The 23,885-nt window shown below is 41.4% G+C and overlaps 1 protein-coding gene across 3 annotated transcripts in view; it reads right to left on the bottom strand.

Annotated features, from left to right (window-relative positions):
- The window catches only part of SACS (sacsin molecular chaperone), a 75,900-nt gene extending 52,890 nt beyond the window's left edge, over positions 1-23,010 (bottom strand). For all 3 annotated transcript variants that reach the window (XM_076328093.1, XM_076328094.1, XM_076328095.1), the window contains exons 1-2: positions 22,816-23,010; positions 818-1,372 (exon numbers count right to left, since the gene is read on the bottom strand). Coding sequence is in view for 1 of the 3 variants with exons in the window: in XM_076328095.1 (XP_076184210.1) it covers positions 818-840 (23 nt within the window). In the remaining 2 variants the exon portion in view is untranslated. The remainder of the gene's footprint in view (positions 1-817; positions 1,373-22,815) is intronic.
- Positions 23,011-23,885: the final 875 nt, after the last annotated feature.

Below are 23,885 nucleotides of genomic sequence, written 5' to 3'. Positions count from 1 at the left end.
TGCTGGTTTTGGCTGGGATAGAGTTAATTTTCTTCACAGTAGCTAGTATGGGGATATGGTTTGGATTTGTGCTGGAAACAGTGGTGATAATACAGGGATGTTTTTGTTATTGCTGAGCAGTGCTTACACGGAGTCAAGGCCTTTTCTGCTTCTCACACCACTCCACCAGCGAGGAGGCTGGGGGTGCACAAGTAGTTGGGAGGGGACACAGCTGGGACAGCTGACCCCAACTGACCAAAGGGATATTCCACACCATATGACGTCCGTCCATATGATGGCACATAAAGTTGGGAGAAGAAGAAGAAGGAAGTGGGGGACATTTGGAGTGATGGCGTTTTGTCTTCCCAAGTAACCATTACACGTGACGGAACCCTGCTTTCCTGGAGATGGCTGAACACCTGCCTGCCGATGGGAAGTGGTGAATGAATTCCCTGTTTTGCTTTGCTTGCGTGCACGGCTTTTGCTTTACCTATTAAACTGTCTTTATCTCAACCCACGAGTTTTCTCACTTTTACCCTTCCGATTCTCTCCCCCATCCCACCGGGGGGGGGGGGGGGGGAGTGAGCTGAGCGGCTGTGTGGTTCTTAGTTGCCGGCTGGGGTTAAACCATGACAAATTCATAAGTAAATGCAGCAGAACCTGGCACCTATGTATGATTTCGTAACTTAAGAAATTAATTTCACCTTTAAAAGCAGCAATTTTGTACAAACAATAGGCAAGTTTCAGACTCAGTCTTTAACCTACTGACCATGGGGGTTTGAGCAAGAACATGTCAGCCTAACAGAAAATTCTTTCAGGAGTTAATTTTTTTTTTTACCTGTTCTTATCCTCGATCTCCATTGTCTCTTTTTCTTTGATACCTTCCCGATAGGAACATGAAGCAGATATTGGATTTATAAATTAGCAAATTATTTTTTAGTCTTCTTTGCTTGGTGGCTCATCATCTCTTCAGTGGACACTAGAAAGCCCAAGCATGTGAAACTGAACTCAGTGTTCACTCCATCCCTGAACTCCCAAAGATGTCTGTGTGCCTCACCATCTGCTACTTCTTCAGTTTTCTTTTAAAGCCACTTGCTTAATTGTTCACAGAAGTTCATTCTCTTATAATCAGGAACAGACTTAATAGGGCAGGTCTCAGAAAGCAAGGAGGTCTTGTTTAGTTTCTTAAACTGAATTCAGGTTATGTTCTTGTGCAATTGATTTATATTTATCTTCTGGAGAAGGAGTGCAATTCTGGAAGCTGCTGTTTCTGCTTTGTCTTCCTTTTTTCTGGAAGCAGGCACAGTTGGAAGAGTATTTGTGAGGGCCAAAGTCTGACTTGCTTCTCCCTCACACCTGCTAGAAGACACTTCTTAACATCAGCTCAGGAATTCTGGAAGAAGAGACACAAGAAAAAAGGGGTGGGCCGTTAATACAAAACAAAATTGAACTGAAGAGTATGGAAAAGTCATTTCCTCTGAGGGCATAGTTGCAGTTACCAGTATTAAGTGAGTCATGATACTAATTATAAACTGCCTTATGCATTACAGTACTTGTAAGCACATGGAGAACTGAAAAAGAGCAGTGAGGTTTCCTGCTTCTCCTCCAGTACAATATCATACAATCAGTACAATAACGAACACATGTAGCTCTAAGTATACTGAATAAATGGGCAAGTTTTCAGTTTCTTCCTTTGCATCAGTATCTGCTTAAAAAAAAAGGCTCTAGGATATATATTACAGCCTTGACATAAAATTATGCCATCAAAGAAAATAACAGGCTGGGCAGAACATTTATGGAGAAGGATTTTGCCCTTCTATTCAAATGGCTTGCAGCTAGGGGCAGAGATTAACTAGTTTGCAATGACTTTCCATAGGGAGGATTCAAAGGCTTCCCAGCTAATCCCCACTCCCAGCTATATAGGTCAACGTCTACCCTATGCTGCACATACCTTTGGGAACTATTTCCTTCAAGCTGACACACAGAATTTTTGTAGCACCAGTGTATAAGTGAGGCAAGGCATGTGCTGTCAAGCAGCAGAAAATGTTTCATTCAATATACATGTTAAGTTATTAGCCAAGGAAGATATGTTTGAGAAAGCTGGGAGGACAACAGTGGTATTCCATTATTGTTCTGCATCTGTGCAAATGTAAATCCTTCTCTGAGCCTCTGAGAGTGTTGGCAAGTCTTTTCATAATGTGCAGTTGCATATGTCCCTCTTCAAACAGCAACGCAGAGACATTCTTTCCTGACCCAGAAAGGGAAACAACTGTGGCTAAATTGCAAAAGGTGTATTAGTTTACTAGGTAAGTATGACATTGAAATACAAATGGTATGAAAGAAAGGAGGGTAGAATTTGTGGCTTGAATATTATTTTTTTTAATACTTAGGAATTTACCTACTCAGTTAGTAAATGAAATATCAAAGTGTATAGACTGAAGATGAATTCTGAATGTATGTTTACCATGAAAAGCATCATGGAGAATTTAACTTAGTATAATGTGTTACTAAATGGCTTCAATATAAATTTTTCTTTCTACAGATGCTGAGATGTATATCTAGTATGTAATCCAAAGAAAAGTTCCACACTTAAGTCATACTGAAGTAATACAGACTTAAGCAAACAGCCATGCAAATCCAGCCTCATTTGCCCAGGTATGAATGATTCCACAGAGAGTAAAACCGCTGCAGCCCTGCTGTGTAATGGGTTGCAGTTGGGAGGAGAGCACCAAGGAAAGGTGTTTTGGCTGCAGTGGAAAGCCAGGCTCAAGGGTGTCCTGGCACTCCGTGGTGCAGCCATAGTTGGAAGACCAGGCCAGCTTATACTGTTTCCCCTAAAAGATCATTAGTAAAATCACACATGAAAAATGTTTAAAGTTATTTGAGCAGCTTCAATTGTCTTGGGGAAGGAAAAAGAAAAAATAGGTTTATAATAGAAAGCTAATTATGACTTTAAGACACAGCCTCTCCGTAATTAGTGAGTGACACACTTTCTCAGACTGCATTCTATTTCTAGGTTTGGCCTTTCAAAGATTGTCCTTTACTATGTTGCTGTGGGGAAGCTTTTTAAGTCATTGCAATTTTGTGCATGATTTCGCACATAGGACTGTGCATGACTTGCATGCTGACAAGACTCTAAATCCATTATCTTAGTAAGTCAGTAATTGCTGTATTTCTCCCAGGACACTGAAAAGCCCCTTGTTTCAAAAGAATTTATATGTTACTTGCTCTTGGTATTAACACACCCTAGGAAAATGAAAATATCTTCTAGGATTTTTGACAATGACACCTTGTCCAGAAAATGGATAAGTCCAAAGTACCTGAAAGCAGCCTAAAAGTTATTAATTCAATAAATAGTTTGCTTAGCAGAAGAGCAAGTTATATCACAGCATGAAGTAACATCTCTACACTGGCAAATCATTCTGATAGTCCTCGAAGGAGCTTGGTCTTGCCGGCATGGATGTGACCAAACGGTGTTGTCAGTTTGCTACCAGATCACATTACAATCCTAGAAAGATTTTGACACGGTCATCTCTATATTGTCTCCCACGGTAAGAAAGAGAGCTAACTTGGCTGTCAGATACCAGATACAGACTGACCCTGGCACACTAACTTCCTGACCTTACACTTCTTCAGTGCCTGAGGTGGTCATACAGGTTACCTTATAGCTTTATATGATATTGAGCTGCAGCATCCGAGAACATTCTGTCACTGAATTTGTTAGTATAGACATAAGCATAAATCTTTCCTGGGAAAAAAACAGTTACAACCATTGCTTATGCCAATTTTCTACTGTGGGATTTATTAGTTTTTAAAAGGAAACACCTTTGCTGGAGGATTTTATGTCCGTCTTTAGTTGAATTTTGGTGGAAGAGGTTTAGTAGTCAATCTGTAAAACAATCTTCAGTTTTGTGGATGCCTGTGATTAGTTGTAGGTATGAAGCCACAGGCATAGCTATGCAAATACCTAATTTTGCCTGCAAATCAGGTAGATACATATATATTAATACTGTTCCAGAAATTTCTGGTGTGAAAACTATTGGTGGTTATCTGACTATTTATCTGTTCACTCTTCATCAATCCTTTTAATATTGGGATCAGTCTAAACTTCACATTCTACTACATACAGTCTAAACTACACATACACTGAGTTTCTTTCCTCAACAATAACAATTAAATCAAAACTATTAATACTCCATCCAGCAGCATGGGAAGCATGCAAGAACCATCAGAATTACTGAACACAATCCAAAGTTTAGAGGAGAAAATTTGTGAGCAAAGCACAGCAGTAGCTAATCCTCTATTTATGTTTTATACAGTTTAAAAGCACAATTTTATCACAAAACCATTATTGCTTATGCTGACTTCTGTTGGAATAAACAAGACCACAACAACAGGAGGTATATGTCGTCAAGTAGGAGAGCAGTTGTGAGCAGCATAGCACGAGAGCAAGCTGAGCTGACCAGAGCTGCAGCATGGCTGGGTCACTAGTGGGATGTGCACAGCCAAAGGTACCCCATCCATCTGCTGCATTCATGGGTAACCTTGGCTGTCCCTAGCATTTGTCTTCAAGGCTCAAGGATACGCCGTGGCACAATCACCTCACGCTAATCATGGCTCCTTTCAGTATCACAGATACAAACAGTCCATGTGTAAACGGGATGGGGGAAAAGCACTTTTTTTGTTTTGGGACATTTCACTCTCCCCCCAAAATGCTTTCTTAGTAAATTGTAAATTGAATGAAAATGTACAACTTGTATCTCATGCATATGACATCATTTTGTTTTTACCAATAATGGTTTTACCAGCAAATGCAGGGAGATGCACCTTGTGACACAAACTAAAAACTTGCATTCTTCTAAACCTGTTAGTGTGAGAGAAACATCCCTTTAAAAGGGAAAAAGCAAGGATAGCTGGCAAAACTGAAGCCTGACAAATGAGTGCCAAGAGAGGCACAACAAGCTGGAAACCAAATATGCCCAAGGTCTAATCTCTGATCTCAAGTAGTATGGGGTCATCTCAGGGCTAATTTGTAATCTCCTGTATACCATTATAAATACAGAATGGCTCCACTGTTTCACTAAATTCTGCTTTCTCCTGGATTTATTAGGCAGGAGCATATGACAGGTTTAATTCTCATAATTAAAATCCTACTCCATGCAATAGCAGCAGTAGGTCTGAATGAGCCTAGACCACACTACGAATATAAAAAGGACTGGTGCACAGTCCAGAGGAAGCAGCTAAACCTTGTAAAAAACAGCATCCAGGCATCAAAATTTTGAGAAGACAGACACCTCTTAAGTACAAATTGTCAATGCACTAGTATACTAGCTGGGTACAAAATGCATTTCTATCAAAGGTTAAATTAAATTCAAGCCCATCACACAACTGCAGGTACCACACAAATGTACAGAGTTGCTTCTCAGAGATAGCTGTTCTGCAGAAGTTTGAGATGGACCTGATACAGTGTAATATAATAATGTGCCAGCAAGCTAGAAATGCTGGAAGTAAAGTAGATATGTCCTTAATATGTTTATTGTCTAGACAGTTTCTGTGTAGCAAATTCAACTGAAATGAGTAGTCCAGGCCATCAGCAGATATAAATCAGTGCCATCAGCAAAGTATATGGCTTTGCATTTATACTGTGATACATTACATGAGCTTTCATGCTTTATCACATACAATTTTAAGATTAAAGTAAACTAAAAGCTTTCAAAAATGCCAACACTTTAATACTATTTATAATATTGATAGTATTAATACTATGAATACTATATTATTAATGCTATTAATATTAGCATTAATAAAAATGCTGCACTTTTGTTGATTTTTATATAGAGGACAGATTGATAGTAGCTGTACAAAAGTGATTCTTTTACTAGAGAGTGATGATTTTAATGCATTTGGCACAGTAGGCATTGTTCCTTTCTGATGAAACACGACAAATATATGTACAAGGATAAAAATATTTAACAGATGAAAAATGGGGCAAATTTTGTAGTCATTGGGTTTTTCGGACGAAATATTGTTGTTTGTGCCTACCCCTTCCAAGGCCCCACCAGCAATAGAAAGAGCAGCAATTATCCCTCTTAGATCCCATAGACTAGTATAATCACTGACCAGCAACTCCATAATTGCCATAGGTTCCTAGAATAGCAGGAAGTTTGATAAACAAAGAAAATTCCCAGCTAAACCTGAGTTTATGACTATATGCCACATGGGGAGTGAGCAGGGCAAAAACCACAGAAGACTCTGCCAAGCTAATCACAAATCTGGGAATGTATTTAACCTTGACTGCATGAACCAGGTGCCCAGCCAGATATTTGACAAAAGTCTGATTTATGAAGGTGTTCTAGGAATTCACATGGGCCCACTTCTCGAGCTTGTCCAGGTCCCTCTGGATGGCATCCCGTCCCTCAGGCGTGTCGACCACACCACTCAGCTTGGTGTCATCTGCCAACTTGCTGAGGGTGCACTCGATCCCACTATGTCATTGTTGAAGATATTAAACAGTACCGGTCCCAATACGGACCCCTGCGGGATGCCACTCATCCCCAGTCTCCATCTGGGCATTGAGCCGTTGACCACTACCCTCTGGATGCGACCATCTAACCAATTCCTCACCCACCGGACAGTCCACCCATCAAATCCATACCTCCCCAGTTTAGAGAGAAGGATGTTGTGGGGGGCCGTGTCAAAGGCCTTACAGAGGTCCAGATAGGTGACAACCGTAGCCCTTCCCGTGTCCACTGATGTAGTCACTCCATCATAGAAGGCCACTAGGTTGGTCAGGCAGGACTTGCCCTTGGTGAAGCCATGCTGGCTGTCTCGAATCACCTCCCTGTCCTCCATGTGCCTTAGCATAGCTTCCAGGAGGATCTGCTCCATGATCTTCCCAGGCACAGAGGTGAGACTGACTGGCCTGTAGTTCCCCGGGTCTTCCTTTTTTCCCTTTTGAAAAATGGGGGTTATGTTTCCCCTTTTCCAGGCAGTGGGAACTTCACCGGACTGCCACGACTTCTCAAATACGATGGGTAGTGGCTTAGCAACTTCATCCGCCAGTTCCTTCAGGACCCGTGGATGCATCTCATCAGGTCCCATGGACTTGTGCACCTTCAGGTGCCTTAGATGCTCTCAAACCTGATGTTCTCCTACAGTGGGCGGCTCTTCATTCTCCCAGTCCCCACCTTTGCCTTCTGCGGCTTGGGCAGTGTGGCTTGAGCACTTGTCAGTGAAGAATGAGGCAAAAAAGTCATTGAGTACCTCAGCCTTCTCTGTATCCTGGGTAACCAGGTCTCCTGTTTCCTTCCGGTGACGGCCCACATTTTCTCTAGTCTTCCTCCTGATGTACCTATAGAATCTTTTCTTGTTGCCCTTGACGTCCCTGGCCAGATTTAATTCTATCAGGGCTTTAGCTTTCCTAACCTGATCCCTGGCTGCTCGGACAATTTCTCTGTATTCCTCCCAGGCTACCTGTCCTTGCTTCCACCCTCTGTAGGCTTCCTTTTTGTGTTTGAGTTTGTCCAGGAGCTCCTTGTTCATCCATGAATCCCAACATCCCTTGTTGGGATGCATTGCTCCTGAGCTTGGAGGAGGTGATCCTTGAATATTACCCAGCTTTCCTGGAACCCTCTTCCCTCCAGGGCTTTATCCCATGGTATTCTGCCAAGCAGATCCCAAGTTCAGAGTTACCTGAGTAAATGGAGCAGCTGCTAGCTCCAAAACCGGAAGCAGCGGAGCAGTAACGATCCAGCGCTGCAGTGAGCAGAGCTGACAGCCCTATGGTTCTCAAGATGAAGCCAGTATCTCCCTGCAGCTGAATGCTGCATGGATACATCCACTAAGATGACCACTACCCTAAGTCATGGAGTAGAGGAAATTTGTCTCAGAGGCCAAGAAAAAGTATAATACTTATTCTCAAGAACAAGACTAAGTTAACTGAAACCAAAAAATAGGTCCTGTGCCAACTTCATCTGTTTTTTTCTCAAAGGAACAAAGGAAACTCAATTCTCAACACGTAAATGTGCTTAACACAAGATTTGCAATACTTCACTTATGGAAAAGGTGACTTAGGAAGTATGACTACATGTAACAATATGAAAGCTCTAAAAATTATTTGTAATAATATGACTAATCAACGGTTTGATTCTGTGGTATACGAATGACCTTACAGTAACCATCTGGGACTGCGTGGTTGAATTATGCATAAAGAATCCTTTCATTAAACACTGATGAAGTAAACTTAGATACCCAATGAAAATGTCTCAAAGTGATTTCTCAACAATACATAGCAGCTGGAGAAAAAGGCTTAAAAAAAACCAAAACAAAACTGAGGGAATGATCCATGTGGTTAAAACCTCACTGCTGTTCTCCAGAAACTTGGAGATTTTAAGACCTCTCCTCTGAAACTGAAAGCAGTGGGTACCACACAAAAGGACAAGCAGAAGGAGAAACATCTGTGCTTAGAGTTAGTTCTGAACCATTTAATGGGTTTTCCAATGAAACGGGAAACTGAGGTTGTCTATGAACCACAATACAGAAACCTGAAGAGCTCTGCAGTCACAAACATATGAACAATGGGGCTATTAAGCAGAGAAAAAATAGCAGGAATATGGGTTATGACTTGATTGCACAATATGATGCCATTTAGAGATACCCAGCTTAGTTGGTAAGCTCTGCTTGCTCTGAAGCAGGGTACACTAAGTCCAAGCTGAACACTAATGCAGCTGTATAATTTCTAGTATCTGAGCTAGTCTGGACCATCCACCATAGCAACACACTGTTCTGTGCAGACTTGCCAATACAAGAGTTTATGAATTATCTAACAGCGGGATGTCAATCTCATGAGTCCCTGATGAGAAATCTGATGAAGGACAGGATAGGAACTGAGCCCTTGTACAGAAAATACTAAAATTTCAGAATAATTATGCCAGCAGTAGTTTTTGTCGAAGTCAGCCTCTGTAAGTGATACAGGGCTGGAAGGAAAAGTAGTTGGTCAATTGTTCTGAAAACACTATTTCCCAGGGGGGAGTGAGTACTTTTACAGATTTCCTTCTCTTGGTTTTTGTTTTAATTAGATTTTGTTTGAATTGCTAAAATGATTCTTTTTGTTACAAAAATATCTCCCTCAAGCACTTTTCTTCAAGAGTAACCTGGAAAACTCACACCTTGATTATTGTTTTGCAACATTACTAGCAGCTGAAATACAAGGAAAACCAAATACCCTTCATGGTTACATAAAGGCACTTTACAGTGCTGTACACAGAAGACCATTATAACAGATACATGAAGTCTAAGAGTGCATCCGAAGTGCACTTTGCAGAAATGCACTTAAGATGAAACAGTAAATGAATTTATTTTAAAGATGAACTTAGGAAGAATATTTATTGACCATAAAGTCAGTTATGTCCTAAATTCTGAATACTTAATCTTGGTATCTGAATTTTTTATCTGTTTTGTATCCTACCTTGTAAACTACTAACAGGCAGTTCAGGCTTAAGTGTACTGAATCAGAATACAACTTGTGTTATTTGTTTTAGATGATCATAAATAATTAAGTATTTGTCTATGTTCAAATGTCTAAAGCAGGAAAAAATACACTTAGGAAAATTTCCTACCTATTAAGTAAATCAAACTCCAAATAATTATCATAAGTAATAAATATATATGGAAAGCTATCCTTTCACACAATGTTTTTAAAATAATTGTTATTTTACCTTCAAGTGAAGGGTTTAGCTATATTGAAATCTTCCTACTGATCTTACTTCAATATTTAAATTAAGAGCAGATGGGTTCAGATCTTTAAAAAGATTGTCTTCAATCAGTAAAACGAATTGATGTTTGGTTTAGGCATTACCATTCCCTGAACACTGTGTAACCTCAGCTATGAATATGATAGCTGGCCTCGCTACCTTCTCTGGCCTAGCATCTTCCTCTGTGATCACCTTGCAGCACAGATGGCCAGGAAGGAAGGATGTAAGCCTGCTGTTAGGAGCAGTTGTGTTCTTAGTTGGACTTTCTGTCTTCCAAGGACCGTTCAGGGTCTTTTTCATTATTATTATTATTATGATTGCAATGAAGATTGGAAAGAATTACTTATCACAGTAATTTGAAAGTCCTGAGAAGCAAAGCTGTTTCAAATGCTGAATTCATTTTTTTTCTTTCATTAAATGAGTATTTATTATTATGTGGAGGTTCCCCCTTTTGTTTACAGATATTTGGATTCAGGCAAGATTGATAACCACAAAACACTAACCTGTATCAGATATACATAAATGTGATTTATTTATTTATTGTATGAATGTGTTTTGCAGTATCTCCTTCTTTAAGGTTTGAGGTAGATTGAAATTCTCAGACCTACAACTCAGAAATCTGCATTTGACTGACAAAAGCCTGATGAGGAAATTTCAAGTTTACAGTTACAGAATATTCCCAATACTTTCATGGAGGGGAAGAGATTAGCAATTCTCAAAGGAGCATTCAAGAAGCCAAGCCTTCTCCTCGTACTTATCCTGTCCTCAATTACTATTGCAAAGAACCTTTTTTCATGTTGAATTACTGGAAAGCTTATGATGAGATAATCTTGATAACATCATGAGCCTGCCAAGTCATTCTCTCCTTCAGGAGGTATGAGCTATGTAGACAGCCCTGGTTTGATGGATCTCCAGGTGAGACAAGTGTGTATTGCTGACATAACTGCATCTGACAAAACTGATCTCTGATTCATCATGTCAGGGACCTTCACAGCAGTTTTGGACTGCAGGTTGTGTGCAGTGTACTACTTCACAGAATGATGCATCTCCTACTCTGCAACAGCTTCCAAATGATTTCTGGGCACAATTTGAGATATGGCCTTTTTACTTAGAAAGCCTCATGCACAACCTATAACAGAGGTAATGTAACAGAATCAAGTAGCATTCCCATTTATTTTTAGAGTTCAATATGGGGACCAAGATGACATGGCTAGTAGAAAAAAATGTGCAGAAACTGAAATTCCATAACTGAGGTAGGAGTTAAAGTTAACTCACTTTAGTTGGAAGAAACCAGATTATCTTTGTCCAAGAACTCTGGAACACAAAACTTCAGTTTTAGTAGGAAATATTTTTAATAAATCAAACAGAGGTTAGTACTATATGACTGGGGAAAAGTGATCTGGGCAACTACAGATCCTTTGTACATCAATAGTGTGCAAGGCTTTAGAAAGGAAAGACTAATTAAAGACATGAAAGCAAATGCAAAGTGAGTTAAAATACAACAAAATATGCAGTCAACCTAATATCTTCCATTGAAAAATTATCTTCCAGAGAAAGGAAAAGGCATAAATCTCATCTCCTGAAGTTTAGAAACACTGACCACATTGAAAACTATCAGTTAAGCAGGAAAAGATGGAAATTATTACAATGATGGTAGGTACAGAACCAGCTCTATGGCAGATGATAATAAGAAGCTAATGAGAGTTCCCCAGAGACATGACTCAAAACCACAGGGACAGCCAAGGGAATTAACAGCCTGTCCTCTAAGCAGAGACTAAGAGAAACTGGCCTCTTTAGCCAAGGAGAATGAAAGAAAGGATAGCAAAGAAAAGGTGAGATTATTCTTTGTAAATTTATTAGATGAATGAGCACGGGAAAAGAAGAAGTCCTATTTAACATATTAGATCCTGTGGGCACAAAAATGTATAGGTTTAAATTATCCCAGAATAAATTGAGCCTGGAGTGGGGAAAAATGAATCATAAAAGCAATGAGGTTCTCAGGCAGCCCTCCAAAAGGAGATGCAAGCAGAGAAAAGTGTCAGTTTTGGAGACCAATCAGCCTTCTTCCAAAAACGGCTCTCACAGCCTATAATATCAGAGCACTGCTCTCTTCCAGGACATCCCTTCCAACCCCACAGAGCTCCTCTGTGAACAGCCAAGCCCTGGGAATCACTTGGGACATCTAAGCTGACAGTGTCAAAATTTGTCTATCTGGAAAATGGCAGCTGGGAAGGGGTGGGGAGAAGCTCTCAACTCTGAAATTCACATCTACCCTTTTACCTGAGAGCAACTGAGTTCACTGGCCTGTGGGGCACGTTACCAGGTCACTGTATTCACTCCTAATTTCTCCAACAGTACTGGATAGAATGAAATAATCTTGTATTTATGGTTTGGGAATACTTTTGTGTTGTCAACATAGTGTCAACAAAGCTTTATTTTAAAGAAATCTCCCTCATGCATCTCAGATTTGCTAAATGAATGGGTCTAAACGAGAAATGAATGGATACATTAAGTCAAAAATTGTTTTACTGTAGTCTCCTAAAACAGAAGCTCACTCTGTTGTTCAGTCAGCCGGCAGGGAATTTTAATGTTGATGTTAATGATTTTGTTCTGTTTGCTTGCACCCAGGCATACCAAAAGACTGCCCAATTTAAGGTAGAAAAGCAAAACACATCCATTTTGCCTTGCACCCAGACATACCGCAGGACTGTCTGATTTAGGGCAGGGAGCAAAATATTTTGCAATAGTTGTTTGTTTGGTATAGTTGCATAATAGTATCAAATCTAGAATAACGGTACTCAATCTGCAACTATTAGAAAGAATCACATAATCAGGAACCAGCCTGCAGATACTTAACAGCCACCTGAATGAAGAGACCAGACCTGTGAGGAGAGGGAAGAAGAGGAAGTATGACTTTGGACCAGACTGGTCCTGACCTATGGAAAAGTGTATATAAACTCAAGCAATACCCAGTGGCACTTGGGGAAGACAGAAGAAGCCCTCTTCAGTTCCGGCTTCCGTCTTTGAAGAGCTCTGGAGTCTGGCCATCTCAGCCTCAGAGACTAAACCATCAAAGATTGTGGCCATCATGGTCAACCAGGCAGCATCAGATTTACAGTATCTTATACCTAGGGCTTGACTGGCATGTGTGATTAATACTTGATGTTTAGTTGTTACAGTACTTGAGTAAAAAATGGCTTGCTTGAAGTGTGGAGACTTGCCTGGTGTCTCAGAAAACTCTCTTCACAGCAGTTCCCAATCCCCTAATAATGACAGTAGCAACACCCCAGTACCAACCCCAGAATCATAGTCCTAGAAACAGAGCCAGCAGTACCTGTTAGCAGGACGTGGTGTTGCCATAACACTGAAGTAGCTGAAAGATTGTCCATTTTTAATATTTCATTACCAAACTAGAGTTCTTTAAGATATTTTTGGAAGAGGGCAGTAATGAAAGGCAGGGAGGAGATAAAGGCAACTACAATTTCCTTCCTTCCCATTAGCACCAGCTGGTAGGGATATATGGCCACGTTACGCAATGTGGTTTCAGACACAAGCTGCACAGTGCCTCCTCCTCATCCTCATTTGATTCAGATCAGCATGTAACAACCTCTGAACTTTTGTGGGAGAAAATACTGAGAGATTCAGTTGAAAAAATAACATGGGAACATTAGAGACACTCATTATTAGCCAACCAAAAAGGGAGGTCAGCTTCACAGTACTGGAGAAGAGCATGCATGAGGGCTGTAAAGGCTTTGAAAGTAAGGACAGGCAGCTCATGCTTGATGCTTAGGAAAAGAGATGTATCAAGAAAAGCATAGAACAGGGCAGCCTTACTCTAGTGGCAAGTCAGGAAAATCATTTGCACAACAGCATCTGGGTCAGTATCAGCAGGGCAAGACTGTAACTACAAAAGCACAGAAGAGAAGGCTGTAATATTTAAGATCCAGGACAGACAGGAAATTCACTTTATGCAACAAGATAAAGTCAGAGGCAGCCATATGGCAGAGCGGAAGGATTAAGAAGAGTTCCCATCCTGCCCATAAAAGACCATTTATATTTACAGAAATGTATATAGCCTTTAGACCAGCTGGACACTGTCTGTCTTTCTATCTTGGAAACATATACAGCACTTAGACTGTGTCTACACTACTACAGTCCTCTGCCCCAAAAGCAGGACTTGGTCCCCAGTCTAAATAGAATAGAATAGACTGTTTCAGCTGGAAGGGACATACAACGCCCATCTAGTCCAACTGCCTGACCAATTCAGGGCTGACCAAAAGTTAAAGCATGTTATTAAGGGCAATGTCCAAATGCCTCTTAAACACTGTCAGGCTTGGGGCATCGACCACCTCTCTAGGAAGCCTGTGCCAGTGTTTGACCACCCTCTCGGTAAAGAAATGCTTCCTAATGTCCAGTCTAAGCCTCCCCTGGCGCAGCTTTGAACCATTCCCATGCATCCTGTCACTGGATACCAGGGAGAAGAGATCAGCACCTCCCTCTCCACGTCCCCTCCTCAGGAAGCTGTAGAGAGCAATGAGGTTGCCCCTCAGCCTCCTTTTCCCCAAACTAGACAAGCCCAAAGTCCTTGGCCGCTCCTCACAGGACATTCCTTCCAGCCCTTCCACCAGCTTTGTTGCCCTCCTCTGGACACATTCAAGGACCTTTACATCCTTCTTAAATTGTGGGGCCCAGAACTGCACACAGTACTCAAGGTGAGGCCGCACCGATGCTGAATACACGTGATAATCACCTCTTTTGACCGGTTGGTTATGCTGTGTTTGATGCACCCCAGGATGCGGTTTCCCCTCTTGGCTGCCAGGGCACACTGCTGACTCCTATTGAGCCTGCTGCTGACCAGCACCCCCAGATCCCTTTCTGCAGGGCTGCTCTCCAGCCACTCCTCTCCCAGTTTGTACTTGTGCCTGGCATTACTCCAGCCTAGGTGCAGAATCCGTCATTTCAGATACATGCCGACTCACATGTGCTCAAGGTCAGAACCAGGCTAGATCTGGGCCACACACCCAGTGCATACCCCTGCTTCCAGGTCTCTGTGCCCCATGTGACATCCCTGTGGTCTTGGCAGATTTGCAGGAGTTTTGAGGAAACAGTAGCGTTCATTTTAAGTCAAAAGGCCTGAAATAACAATGGTTAGGTTATGTAAAAATGGTACTTTTATAGCATAAAGTCACTATCACAGACTTAATCCTGTGTGCCTCCATAATTCATGTCAAGGAGAGAGGCAGGTCCATAAGCAAAAAGTAGGGGATATCTTGCAGGCTATCTTCTTTCTCCAGAACAATTCCACATAGCAGCCAGTCAAATTTTCCTCCAAAGTATAGGGAGCTGTTTCAGAAACAGACTTGAAAGTGAGACGAGCTCTGATGAGTGCTGTTCATCTACCTGGCAAAGGGTGTTGTTCAGACCAACAGATAAATACTTCTGAAGTGTTTGTTGCAAGGCCAAATTTTATTTTCAGTTACTGATATTAATTAAAAAAACCCAAACATTTTCTTTTTCTCGTCTGTTCCTCCAAGCCTAGTTTTTTATAAAAGCGGCACGAAGAGGCTCTTATGATCACTACATACTTATACAAGTATGGATAGAGTTTGACAGACATGACCAGAAGTATTTTCATCTCTGTGCCATTTGTCAGCCAAAATTGATGACAAATGGTATGGCATTTTCTGTCTATGACTAGTATGCCTTCAAGCAGGGAATTTATCTGTATTAATTTCTTCTTCATAAGTAGGAGGGCTTGTCTCTAAATTGGGACACACTATGCTGAAAATTTTCATCTCGGAATGCCAAATGTTGCAGAAGCAAGGAGAGTAACACAGAGATTTGGCTCGATACAGCATGCCAAGACAGTGGGGAGAAAATCTTTTAAAAGCTGAGAATACTTAACTCCTTTGCTGATGCTGCAGACCAGTGTGAAAGCACTGAAATGTAGCCTGTTTATTTAGCAGGTGCCATTAACGACAGCAACTGTTGTTGAAAAATATTCTTAGAAGAACTCTGCCAAGATTTGGTGTGCCCATGATTTAACATCTTTTCCTTTTCTTCTATTGCTTCACAACATACCCAGTTCTAGGTATTACTTTCTAAATAGGTATTTCAATGCTCTTTTTTTCTTGATTAAAAATGCTAAAAAGGTGGCCTAACACTGAAAGAAAATGACCAAGGGACTGAATATGGACATTTCAGCATATGAAACAGAAATAACATTATTCACAAACAGCTATATTAAGCAACAGGCGTATCATAAAGCTGCATTCATGAGTGTTGGCAGAGTGTTTTGAACTACTTGATTAAACAGCACCTTATTAGTGAAAATTATGATTAATGAGAAGCTTATAACAACAAAGCTCTCTATGCAAGCACTGCAATAGAAAGAAAGAAAGAAATGAGAAGCACATTTCAGATTGGAGTTGCTAAATTAATAATTAATAAATGAAGCTCCACTGAAAGGATATTTGGAAGTTTTTTATATTATAGAGCTTAGGTTGACCAAAAAGAACATGCACCTTGTTCTATTATTTCTAGGTTTTTTTATAAAACTTTAAGAGCTTATTGTTATTCCTCTTAATCAAAGTAGTATTTTACAGCATGATGAGAGAGATGCCAGAGATCAAGACACAGGGGCAAGCAGGAGCCCCTGGGATCAATACACTCAACCAAGTCCGAGCAATTTTGTTACTCCATTATGTTCCATAAAGCAAGCTGGTGCCTTTTCCATCCAGCTATAACATTGATCCATTAGAGAAAGAGGAGACATGGTCCTTCTCATTTATTATTTATAAGACAGGGCATGCACAACTTGCCTGACATCATCCTTGTCACAGCTAATGAGAAACTGGAATCTGTTTTTGTGGCATCACAGAACAGATGAAAAAGCTCTTTCAGGTCTAATGATCCATTTTTCTGCAGTAGGGGAGTGCTCTCTAACATATGCAACCAAATAATTTATTGTATATAATTGCATATGTCCTAAAGTGATGAGCTTTCCACACCACTACTGCTGTTTGGGGGAAGTCCCCGTGTACATATACGTACATTGTATAAACATCAAACAACCCATATGATTTAAAGAGATGTGTTTAGCATTGACAAAAGTAACCAAAGCAAACCAGAAAGCACTTTAAGTTCTTCAACTTTTAAATCTAATTTGCTGTGGTGGATCAACTCTGTTAGGCTGAGATACTGCAAGGCACAGGACTGCTGGGGTAACATGAGCCTATGCCAAGAGCCAGGGAAGGGTTTCCAATGCCAGTCCAATATGAACATGAAGGTAATGAGGTGAAAATTACTTGTTAGAATCTGGAAAGAGGCTCCACATCACTCTACATTTCAAAAATCACCCTCCAGTGCACAGCTTGCTCCATCTCCCATCCGTGGACTGCTCTAGACGGAGAGCCTGGCTCATCACATGCTTGTGCTGGTCCCATGCAGGCATGAGCTTAGCTGCACCTCTGAGCACAAAGGAGAGAGCTAAGGACCTGAGCAGATTTTTCTTCCCTAGCTCTTATTTAGGAGCTCAGATATGGCCAGGGCCTCCAAATTCACCCTTGGGGAGTAGGAGAAATGTGAGATGCTGCTGGAGGATTGGGGCAGGCCAGGGATACTGCTGTTACAAAAAATCTCATGAGAGTTGATCAGAAGTGGTAATTCATGTAGGAATTAGCCTGGGATGGAGAAAAAGAACAATATGGAGGGAGAAATTTGAGAATGAAGGGAAAGGTTTACAGGGGGCAGTTTATGGGGAAAGAGCAGGCAGCATAAGCAAGGATTGAGAGCACAGTACTGCAATTCCCCTTCTCTCCCAATGAGTCTCCAGACATCTCCTGACATTAGCACTTTCTTTCATAGTGCGAATGATTTTATGGAACAGGACTCGGCGACAGCTGGTGGCTGCTTGTAAAGCACATGAGACAACTCTGAAGCTACTATCATGTTCTCCAGGATCTCAGCTTACATTAGTTAAAACCTGACAATAATTTTGCTGTTAATGCTGCAGAGCTCCACAGTGTACCATAGATAACTAATGAAGAGACAGCCAGGTAAATTAGCCTGTTCTAAAACAAGGTAAAAGCTGTTCCTTTTGCTTCACTGAAGCTTTAACTAAAACTGGTAATTTAAATACTAACATTGTTATCTCCTTCTTCATGGGAGACCAGAATGTTAAAGCTCTGACCTTTACTATTTTCCACCAGCTGTCTTATTTCAAATAGGTGGTGACTGGGATATGCAACCAGCTGTATCATTCTCCTGTAAGAAAAAAGAAGCCAAACCTTACCACTGAGAGGAGCCTGGGGCACATTCATGCCCTCCTGAGAGGTCACCAGAGGAGCTCAAAACACCTGCCCCATCGTGTCCTGAGTGTAACTATCGCTTATCAGAAATGCTGCCTTATTTTGGTTTCATAGATTCATAGAATGGTTTGGGTTGGAAGGGACCTTAAAGATCATTTAGTTCCATCCTCCCTGCCATGGGCAGGGACACCTTCCACTAGATCAGATTGCTCAAAGCCCCATCCAACCTGGCCTTGAACACTTCCAGGGAGGGGGCATCACAACTTCTCTGGGCAACCTGTTCCAGTGCCTCACCACTCTCATAGTGAAGAATTTCTTCCTTATATCTAATCTAAATCTACCCTCTTTCAGGTTAAAGTCATTAACCCTTGTCCTATCACTGCATGCCTTGCAAAAAGTCCCTCTCCAGCTTTAGGTACTGGAAGGCTGCAAGAAGGTGTCCCCGAAGCCTTCTCCTCTCCAGGCTGAACAACCCCAACTCTCTCAGCCTTTCTTCATAGGAGAGGTACTCCATCCCCCGATGATCTTCATGGCCCTCCTCTGGACCCGCTCCAACAGGTCCATGTCTTTCTTGTGCTGGGGGCTCCAGAGCTGGACGCAGTACTCCAGATGGGGTCTCACCAGAGCAGAGTAGGGGGGGAGAATCACCTCCCTTGACCTGCTGGCCATGCTTCTTTTGATGCAGCCCAGGATACGGTTAGCTTTCTGGGCTGCAAGCGCACATTGCTCAACAGGTCATGTTGAGCTTCTCATCAACCAACACCCCCAAGTCCTTCTCCTCAGGGCTGCTCTCAATCCATTCTCTGCCCAGCCTGTATTTGTGCTTGGAATTGCCCCGACCCATGTGCAGGACCTTGCACTTGACCTTGCTGAACTTCATGAGCTTCATATGGGCCCACCTCTCAAGCCTGTCAAGGTCCCTCTGGATGGCATCCCTTCCCTCCAGCATGTCAACTGCACCACACAGCTTGGTGTTGTTGGCAAATTTGCTGAGGGTGCACTCAATCCCATGTTCATGTTGCCAACAAAGACATTAAACAGTGCCAGTCCCAATACCAACCCCTGAGGAACACCACTTGTCACTGGTCTCCACTTGGACATCGAGCCGTTGACTGCAATTCTTTGAGTGTGTCCACCTAGCCAATTCCTTATCCACTGAGTGGTCAATCTGTCAAATCCATGTCTCTCTAATTTAGAAACAAGGATGTCGTGCAGGACAGTGTCAAAGGCTTTGCACAAGTCCAGGTAGATGATGTCAGTTGCTCTTCCCTTATCCACCAATGCTGTAACCCCATCGTAGAAGGCCACCAAATTTGCCAGGCACTATTTACCCTTAGTGAAGCCATGCTGGATGTCACCAATCATCTCCTTATTTTCCATGTGCCTTAGCATAGTTTCCAGGAGGATCTGTTCCATGATCTTCCCAGGCACAGAGGTGAGACTGACTGGCCTGTAGTTCCCCGGGTCTTCCTTTTTTCCCTTTTGAAAAATGGGGGTTATGTTTCCCCTTTTCCAGTCAGTGGGAGCTTCACCGGACTGCCACGACTTCTCAAATACGATGGGTAGTGGATTAGCAACTTCATCTGCCAGTTCCCTCAGGATCCGCAGATGCATCTCATCAGGTCCCATGGACTTGTGCACCTTCAGGTGCCTTAGATGCTCTCAAACCTTGATCTTCTCCTACAGTGGGCGGCTCTTCATTCTCCCAGTCCCCACCTTTGCCTTCTGTGACTTGGGCAGTGTGGCTCGAGCACTTGTCAGTGAAGAATGAGGCAAAAAGTTGTTGAGTACCTCAGCCTTCTCTGTATCCTGGGTAACCAGGTCTCCTGTTTCCTTCTGGAGAGGGCCCACATTTTCCCTAGTCTTCCTTTTATCCCTGATGTACCTATAGAATCTTTTCTTGTTGCCCTTGACGTCCCTGGCCAGATTTAATTCTATCAGGGCTTTAGCTTTCCTAACCTGATCCCTGGCTTCACCTGGGTGGAGAAAATTTCTACAGGTAAGTTTAGGGAAGACAACTAAGCCTCATTTATTTCTAGTCTGACCTTCATGGCTGCACATTTCTTTGTAAACACATGTAGGTCTTCACAGGCAATGTGAAACCTTCCTTCCTTACACAGCTCTGGTGTACCTCCATCACAACCAACAACATACTTGCTAAAAACTCCAAACAATGACCATCTTCTATTGAGCTCATCAAAAAGAAGATGAAAAATGCTAATAAACTAGACCACACCATTTAAATATTTAGTTCAAGACTGCTAAAATGCAAATATATCCATTAAATACACACTTATAAGAAAATCTGAATGTGATCTACAGAGAAAACCTACTGTACCAATTAATGTGTGATTTGTTATATTTCTTAGCTGAGGCAGAAATAATTGCTGAATAACTGTGTGTATAACAAAAATATTGCTGAATGACTTAACACTTATTTCTAAAAATATTAAATCTTTCAAAAGATCAAATACTTCAAAATCTGACATGCATTTTTTTCAATTCTGTGTGTTATTCCAGGGGTTCAGCTGCAACTGGGCAGCTAGACACCATTTAAACTCTTCAAGAAAATGCTCTTTTGGATTATAAAAACCTTCATTTTTGTATATTTTAACAGAAAAACTCATCCAGTATTTTAGAAACTGTGCTTTTGAGACTAGGGTCCAAGCAGCTCCAAACATTTTGAAGCGCAATGACCACTGGCTAATTTTAGGTATATGGTATATCAGTTTTCCTGGAAGTGCCCTGTGTTTCCATTGACTTTACAGGAAGCCTCAGGCAAGCATGGTCCTAACTTGGGCATCTTAGATCCTCCATATTATTTTTTAATTAATCTGGGCCTGCTGCCATAAAAAATCATGTCTGAGAAGCAAGAAAACAATTAAGAAAGAGGGACGGAGAAAGAAAAGGTTTTCGAGTTGGCCCCAAAAAAGCCAAATTCACCCCAGTGTAATTCTGCTGAAAACAATGAAGTACACAGCAGCTGAACTTTTCCCACTGTCTTCACACGACAGTAAGCAGCCTATAAAACAATTTTATCTAATTAAATTATGTGATGGTCCTGCACTTTTTCAGTATGGGAACAGAAATTCTCTGTGTGGGATTCAGTTTTTGTATTCTTTTTGTGTTCTTATAACGCTCACATGACAACGCAAATGATTACTCTCTCAATCTTTGGAAATCCTGTTTCCAACCAGAGATGCTGCTTGGTGTTGGGAGGGTGATAATCCTGACACAGGAGAGGAAGGAACAAGAATGAACACTAACAATGCCACAGCCTCAGCATTCACATTCACTGCTGGAGCACTCCCTAGGTAACAGTATTTTGTATATAAGGTCATTAAGGGCTAAATTGAGCCTCTTATAATTCAGTTTCTGGTAGCAAGCAATAAGAACTTGTTTTGCAAATAAACAGCTGACGGAGCTGTAATACCTCTCAGAATACAAGGTGAGGGCAACTCCAAAAGCAATGATGGGAAAATTTCCCTGTGAGTTCCTCAATGTAAGGGGAGGCTCTGCCTTATGTCCCCACTGAGGTGATCAGCGTGATGGGGGCAGAAGTGTTTAGTTACCTGCAGCCATCAGCATCAGGAGCTGCAATTCTGCCAGGTCCCAAAAGAGATGTACAAAAGACAACTCCTCCTTGCATCAACTACTCATCCTCCTTAACATACCAGCACAGGCTGCTCATCACAACTACCCCGCTGTTACCTCCTCTGCTACTAGAGTGAGATCTCCCAGCGGTTTCTGCAGCAGCTGGGTAAGTACCAAGGTACAACCGCAGAGGCCATCAAATAGATGATATTCTTTGGTTTACAGCAAGTCACCATGGCCTTATGCAGTACTTAGACAGATGAAAGCAAAATTAATATTCTCATAAAATAACAAGGAAAATACTCATACTTAGTTTTTTACTCTGCTGACATGCATAGTTTTAGCTACAATAAAAAATTTTGCCTGATTACCAAAAAAATTTGCTGAGAAACAGAGTGCAGTAAACTTGCTCTAGCTCTGCTTTTTTACTTGTTTTTAAAGCTGTACTAGATCATTAGGGCATATGCAGAATAAAAAGCATCAAACCATTTGCCAAAGAACAAAACATTGGATTTCCATAAGAACAAATGTTTACATTTAAAAATACATACATCTACTTCAGCTAGAAACAGACCAAAGATAGGAAAATGTTCATTCCTTTGAGTAATAAATCATACTTGGCACTCTCTTTGGGAGAGCTATGTTAAGAACCAGTCTCCCAATGGTAACACACAAAGCTTTTGGAATTTCATAAGCTTTCTACAACTGCATACATAAGAAAAAATAAGAATCGAGCACTTGGCATGAAGTAAGTTTGTGTAACCATTCTAGGATTTTTTAAAATTAAGTCAGCCATTGTAGCGTGAAAAAATGTATTGTGTATCCCAGCGCTTGAAGGCAGTGCTGAAATTCAGAGAGGCCTTTGCACAGGGAGGGTGGTACTGCAGCAATCTGCTAGCACATCTATAGAGCGGAGCCCAGACAAGCCATCAGGAAAGGAGAACAAGCTAATGTGCAAAGTCCTATGCTTCACCCACCCTGCCAGTGCACTGCAGCTCATGAGTCACCCAAAAATCCTGTTGAGACACAGACAATACAGTTATTTGCCTAAATACACTATTAAACGTGTCACAGTCAATGCTTTCTCCACCTGTGAGTGCTAAAAGCATCGGGATACCCATAAAACATCTCCCACAAACAACTGCAGTGGCCACAGGATCTGCTATCGAGCTCGTACTTACAGCATCGGCCGGGACAAAGCTCAGTATTTAACTATTTCTTCATAAACTGCTTCCACATGCTTGTCTGCTCATTGTGCCATTTCTTCCATTGGTTGCTCCTGTTTGACAGCATCTGGACCACAAAACGATCCTTTTCACCCTCTTTTGCAAAATCAGCAGGCTGCAGAGGGATGCGTGACTACTGCTGCAGCCACTATGTATCCAAACAGCCGAATGCAGCAGAGGCTTTAGCTCCCCCTTCCCAGCGTGGGTTTTTTCTTTCTTTATGTGTGGGGGTTTTTTTTAAAGAGATATGGTCCTGACTAACCTCAGGTTTCAGGAGCACAATACAAACTGCAGGCACGGGGTAGTTATCAGATGGAGAAGGGTACCAAGACAGAAGGCCAAAATAACACATTTTGAAGAGATGCTACTCAAGGCATAACAGGTATTTGAAGTAAGTATTTCCTGCAACAGATCCAATTTTGTGGTTTGTTCTGTTTGATTCAAATTTACTTCCTGACATTTTGCTGCATTATTTCTTCAATTTTTGCATTTCTTTCAGCTTATACAATAGAAATAACAGATGTTTCTACCTATTTATTTCATGCTTGAACTATCCTGCCGTGTCAAAAAAATGATTACATTAAAATGTTCACGATTTGAAGAAGTCCCTTCTGAAAACTTCTGTCTGTATAGCAGCTTTAGTAAATACCCTTACTGTTCTGCTTCTGCCTCTCTCCTTTACCAACAGTGTGCTATGCTCATGCTCTTTAGGACTGCCTTAGAGTAATTTCATTGGTGCTGATTACATCAAGGTGCAGAAGTCCGTGTGCTACCAGTAGCATCCTGAGTTTGGTTTCTCTTTTCCAAGTTGGCACAGGTAGCTGTTAGCACTTACACATTTTAAAATTTAGCTTCTTATGTACTTCACGTTCGTGTTCCTATTCATGTGATCAACTCTGCTTAAAGCAGACTCAGAAGAATCGGGGATCTCAGATACAACCTTTAACAGAAACAAAGATCGGATCATTTAAGGCATTTCTAAGATTTTTCATTCTCTCACCTTAGTCACCCATGTTAACCTGTCA

The sequence above is a fragment of the Aptenodytes patagonicus genome, chromosome 1 (assembly GCF_965638725.1).
Source record: "Aptenodytes patagonicus chromosome 1, bAptPat1.pri.cur, whole genome shotgun sequence".
Taxonomy (NCBI): domain Eukaryota; kingdom Metazoa; phylum Chordata; class Aves; order Sphenisciformes; family Spheniscidae; genus Aptenodytes; species Aptenodytes patagonicus.
This window is presented reverse-complemented; position numbering and strand designations above follow the sequence as displayed.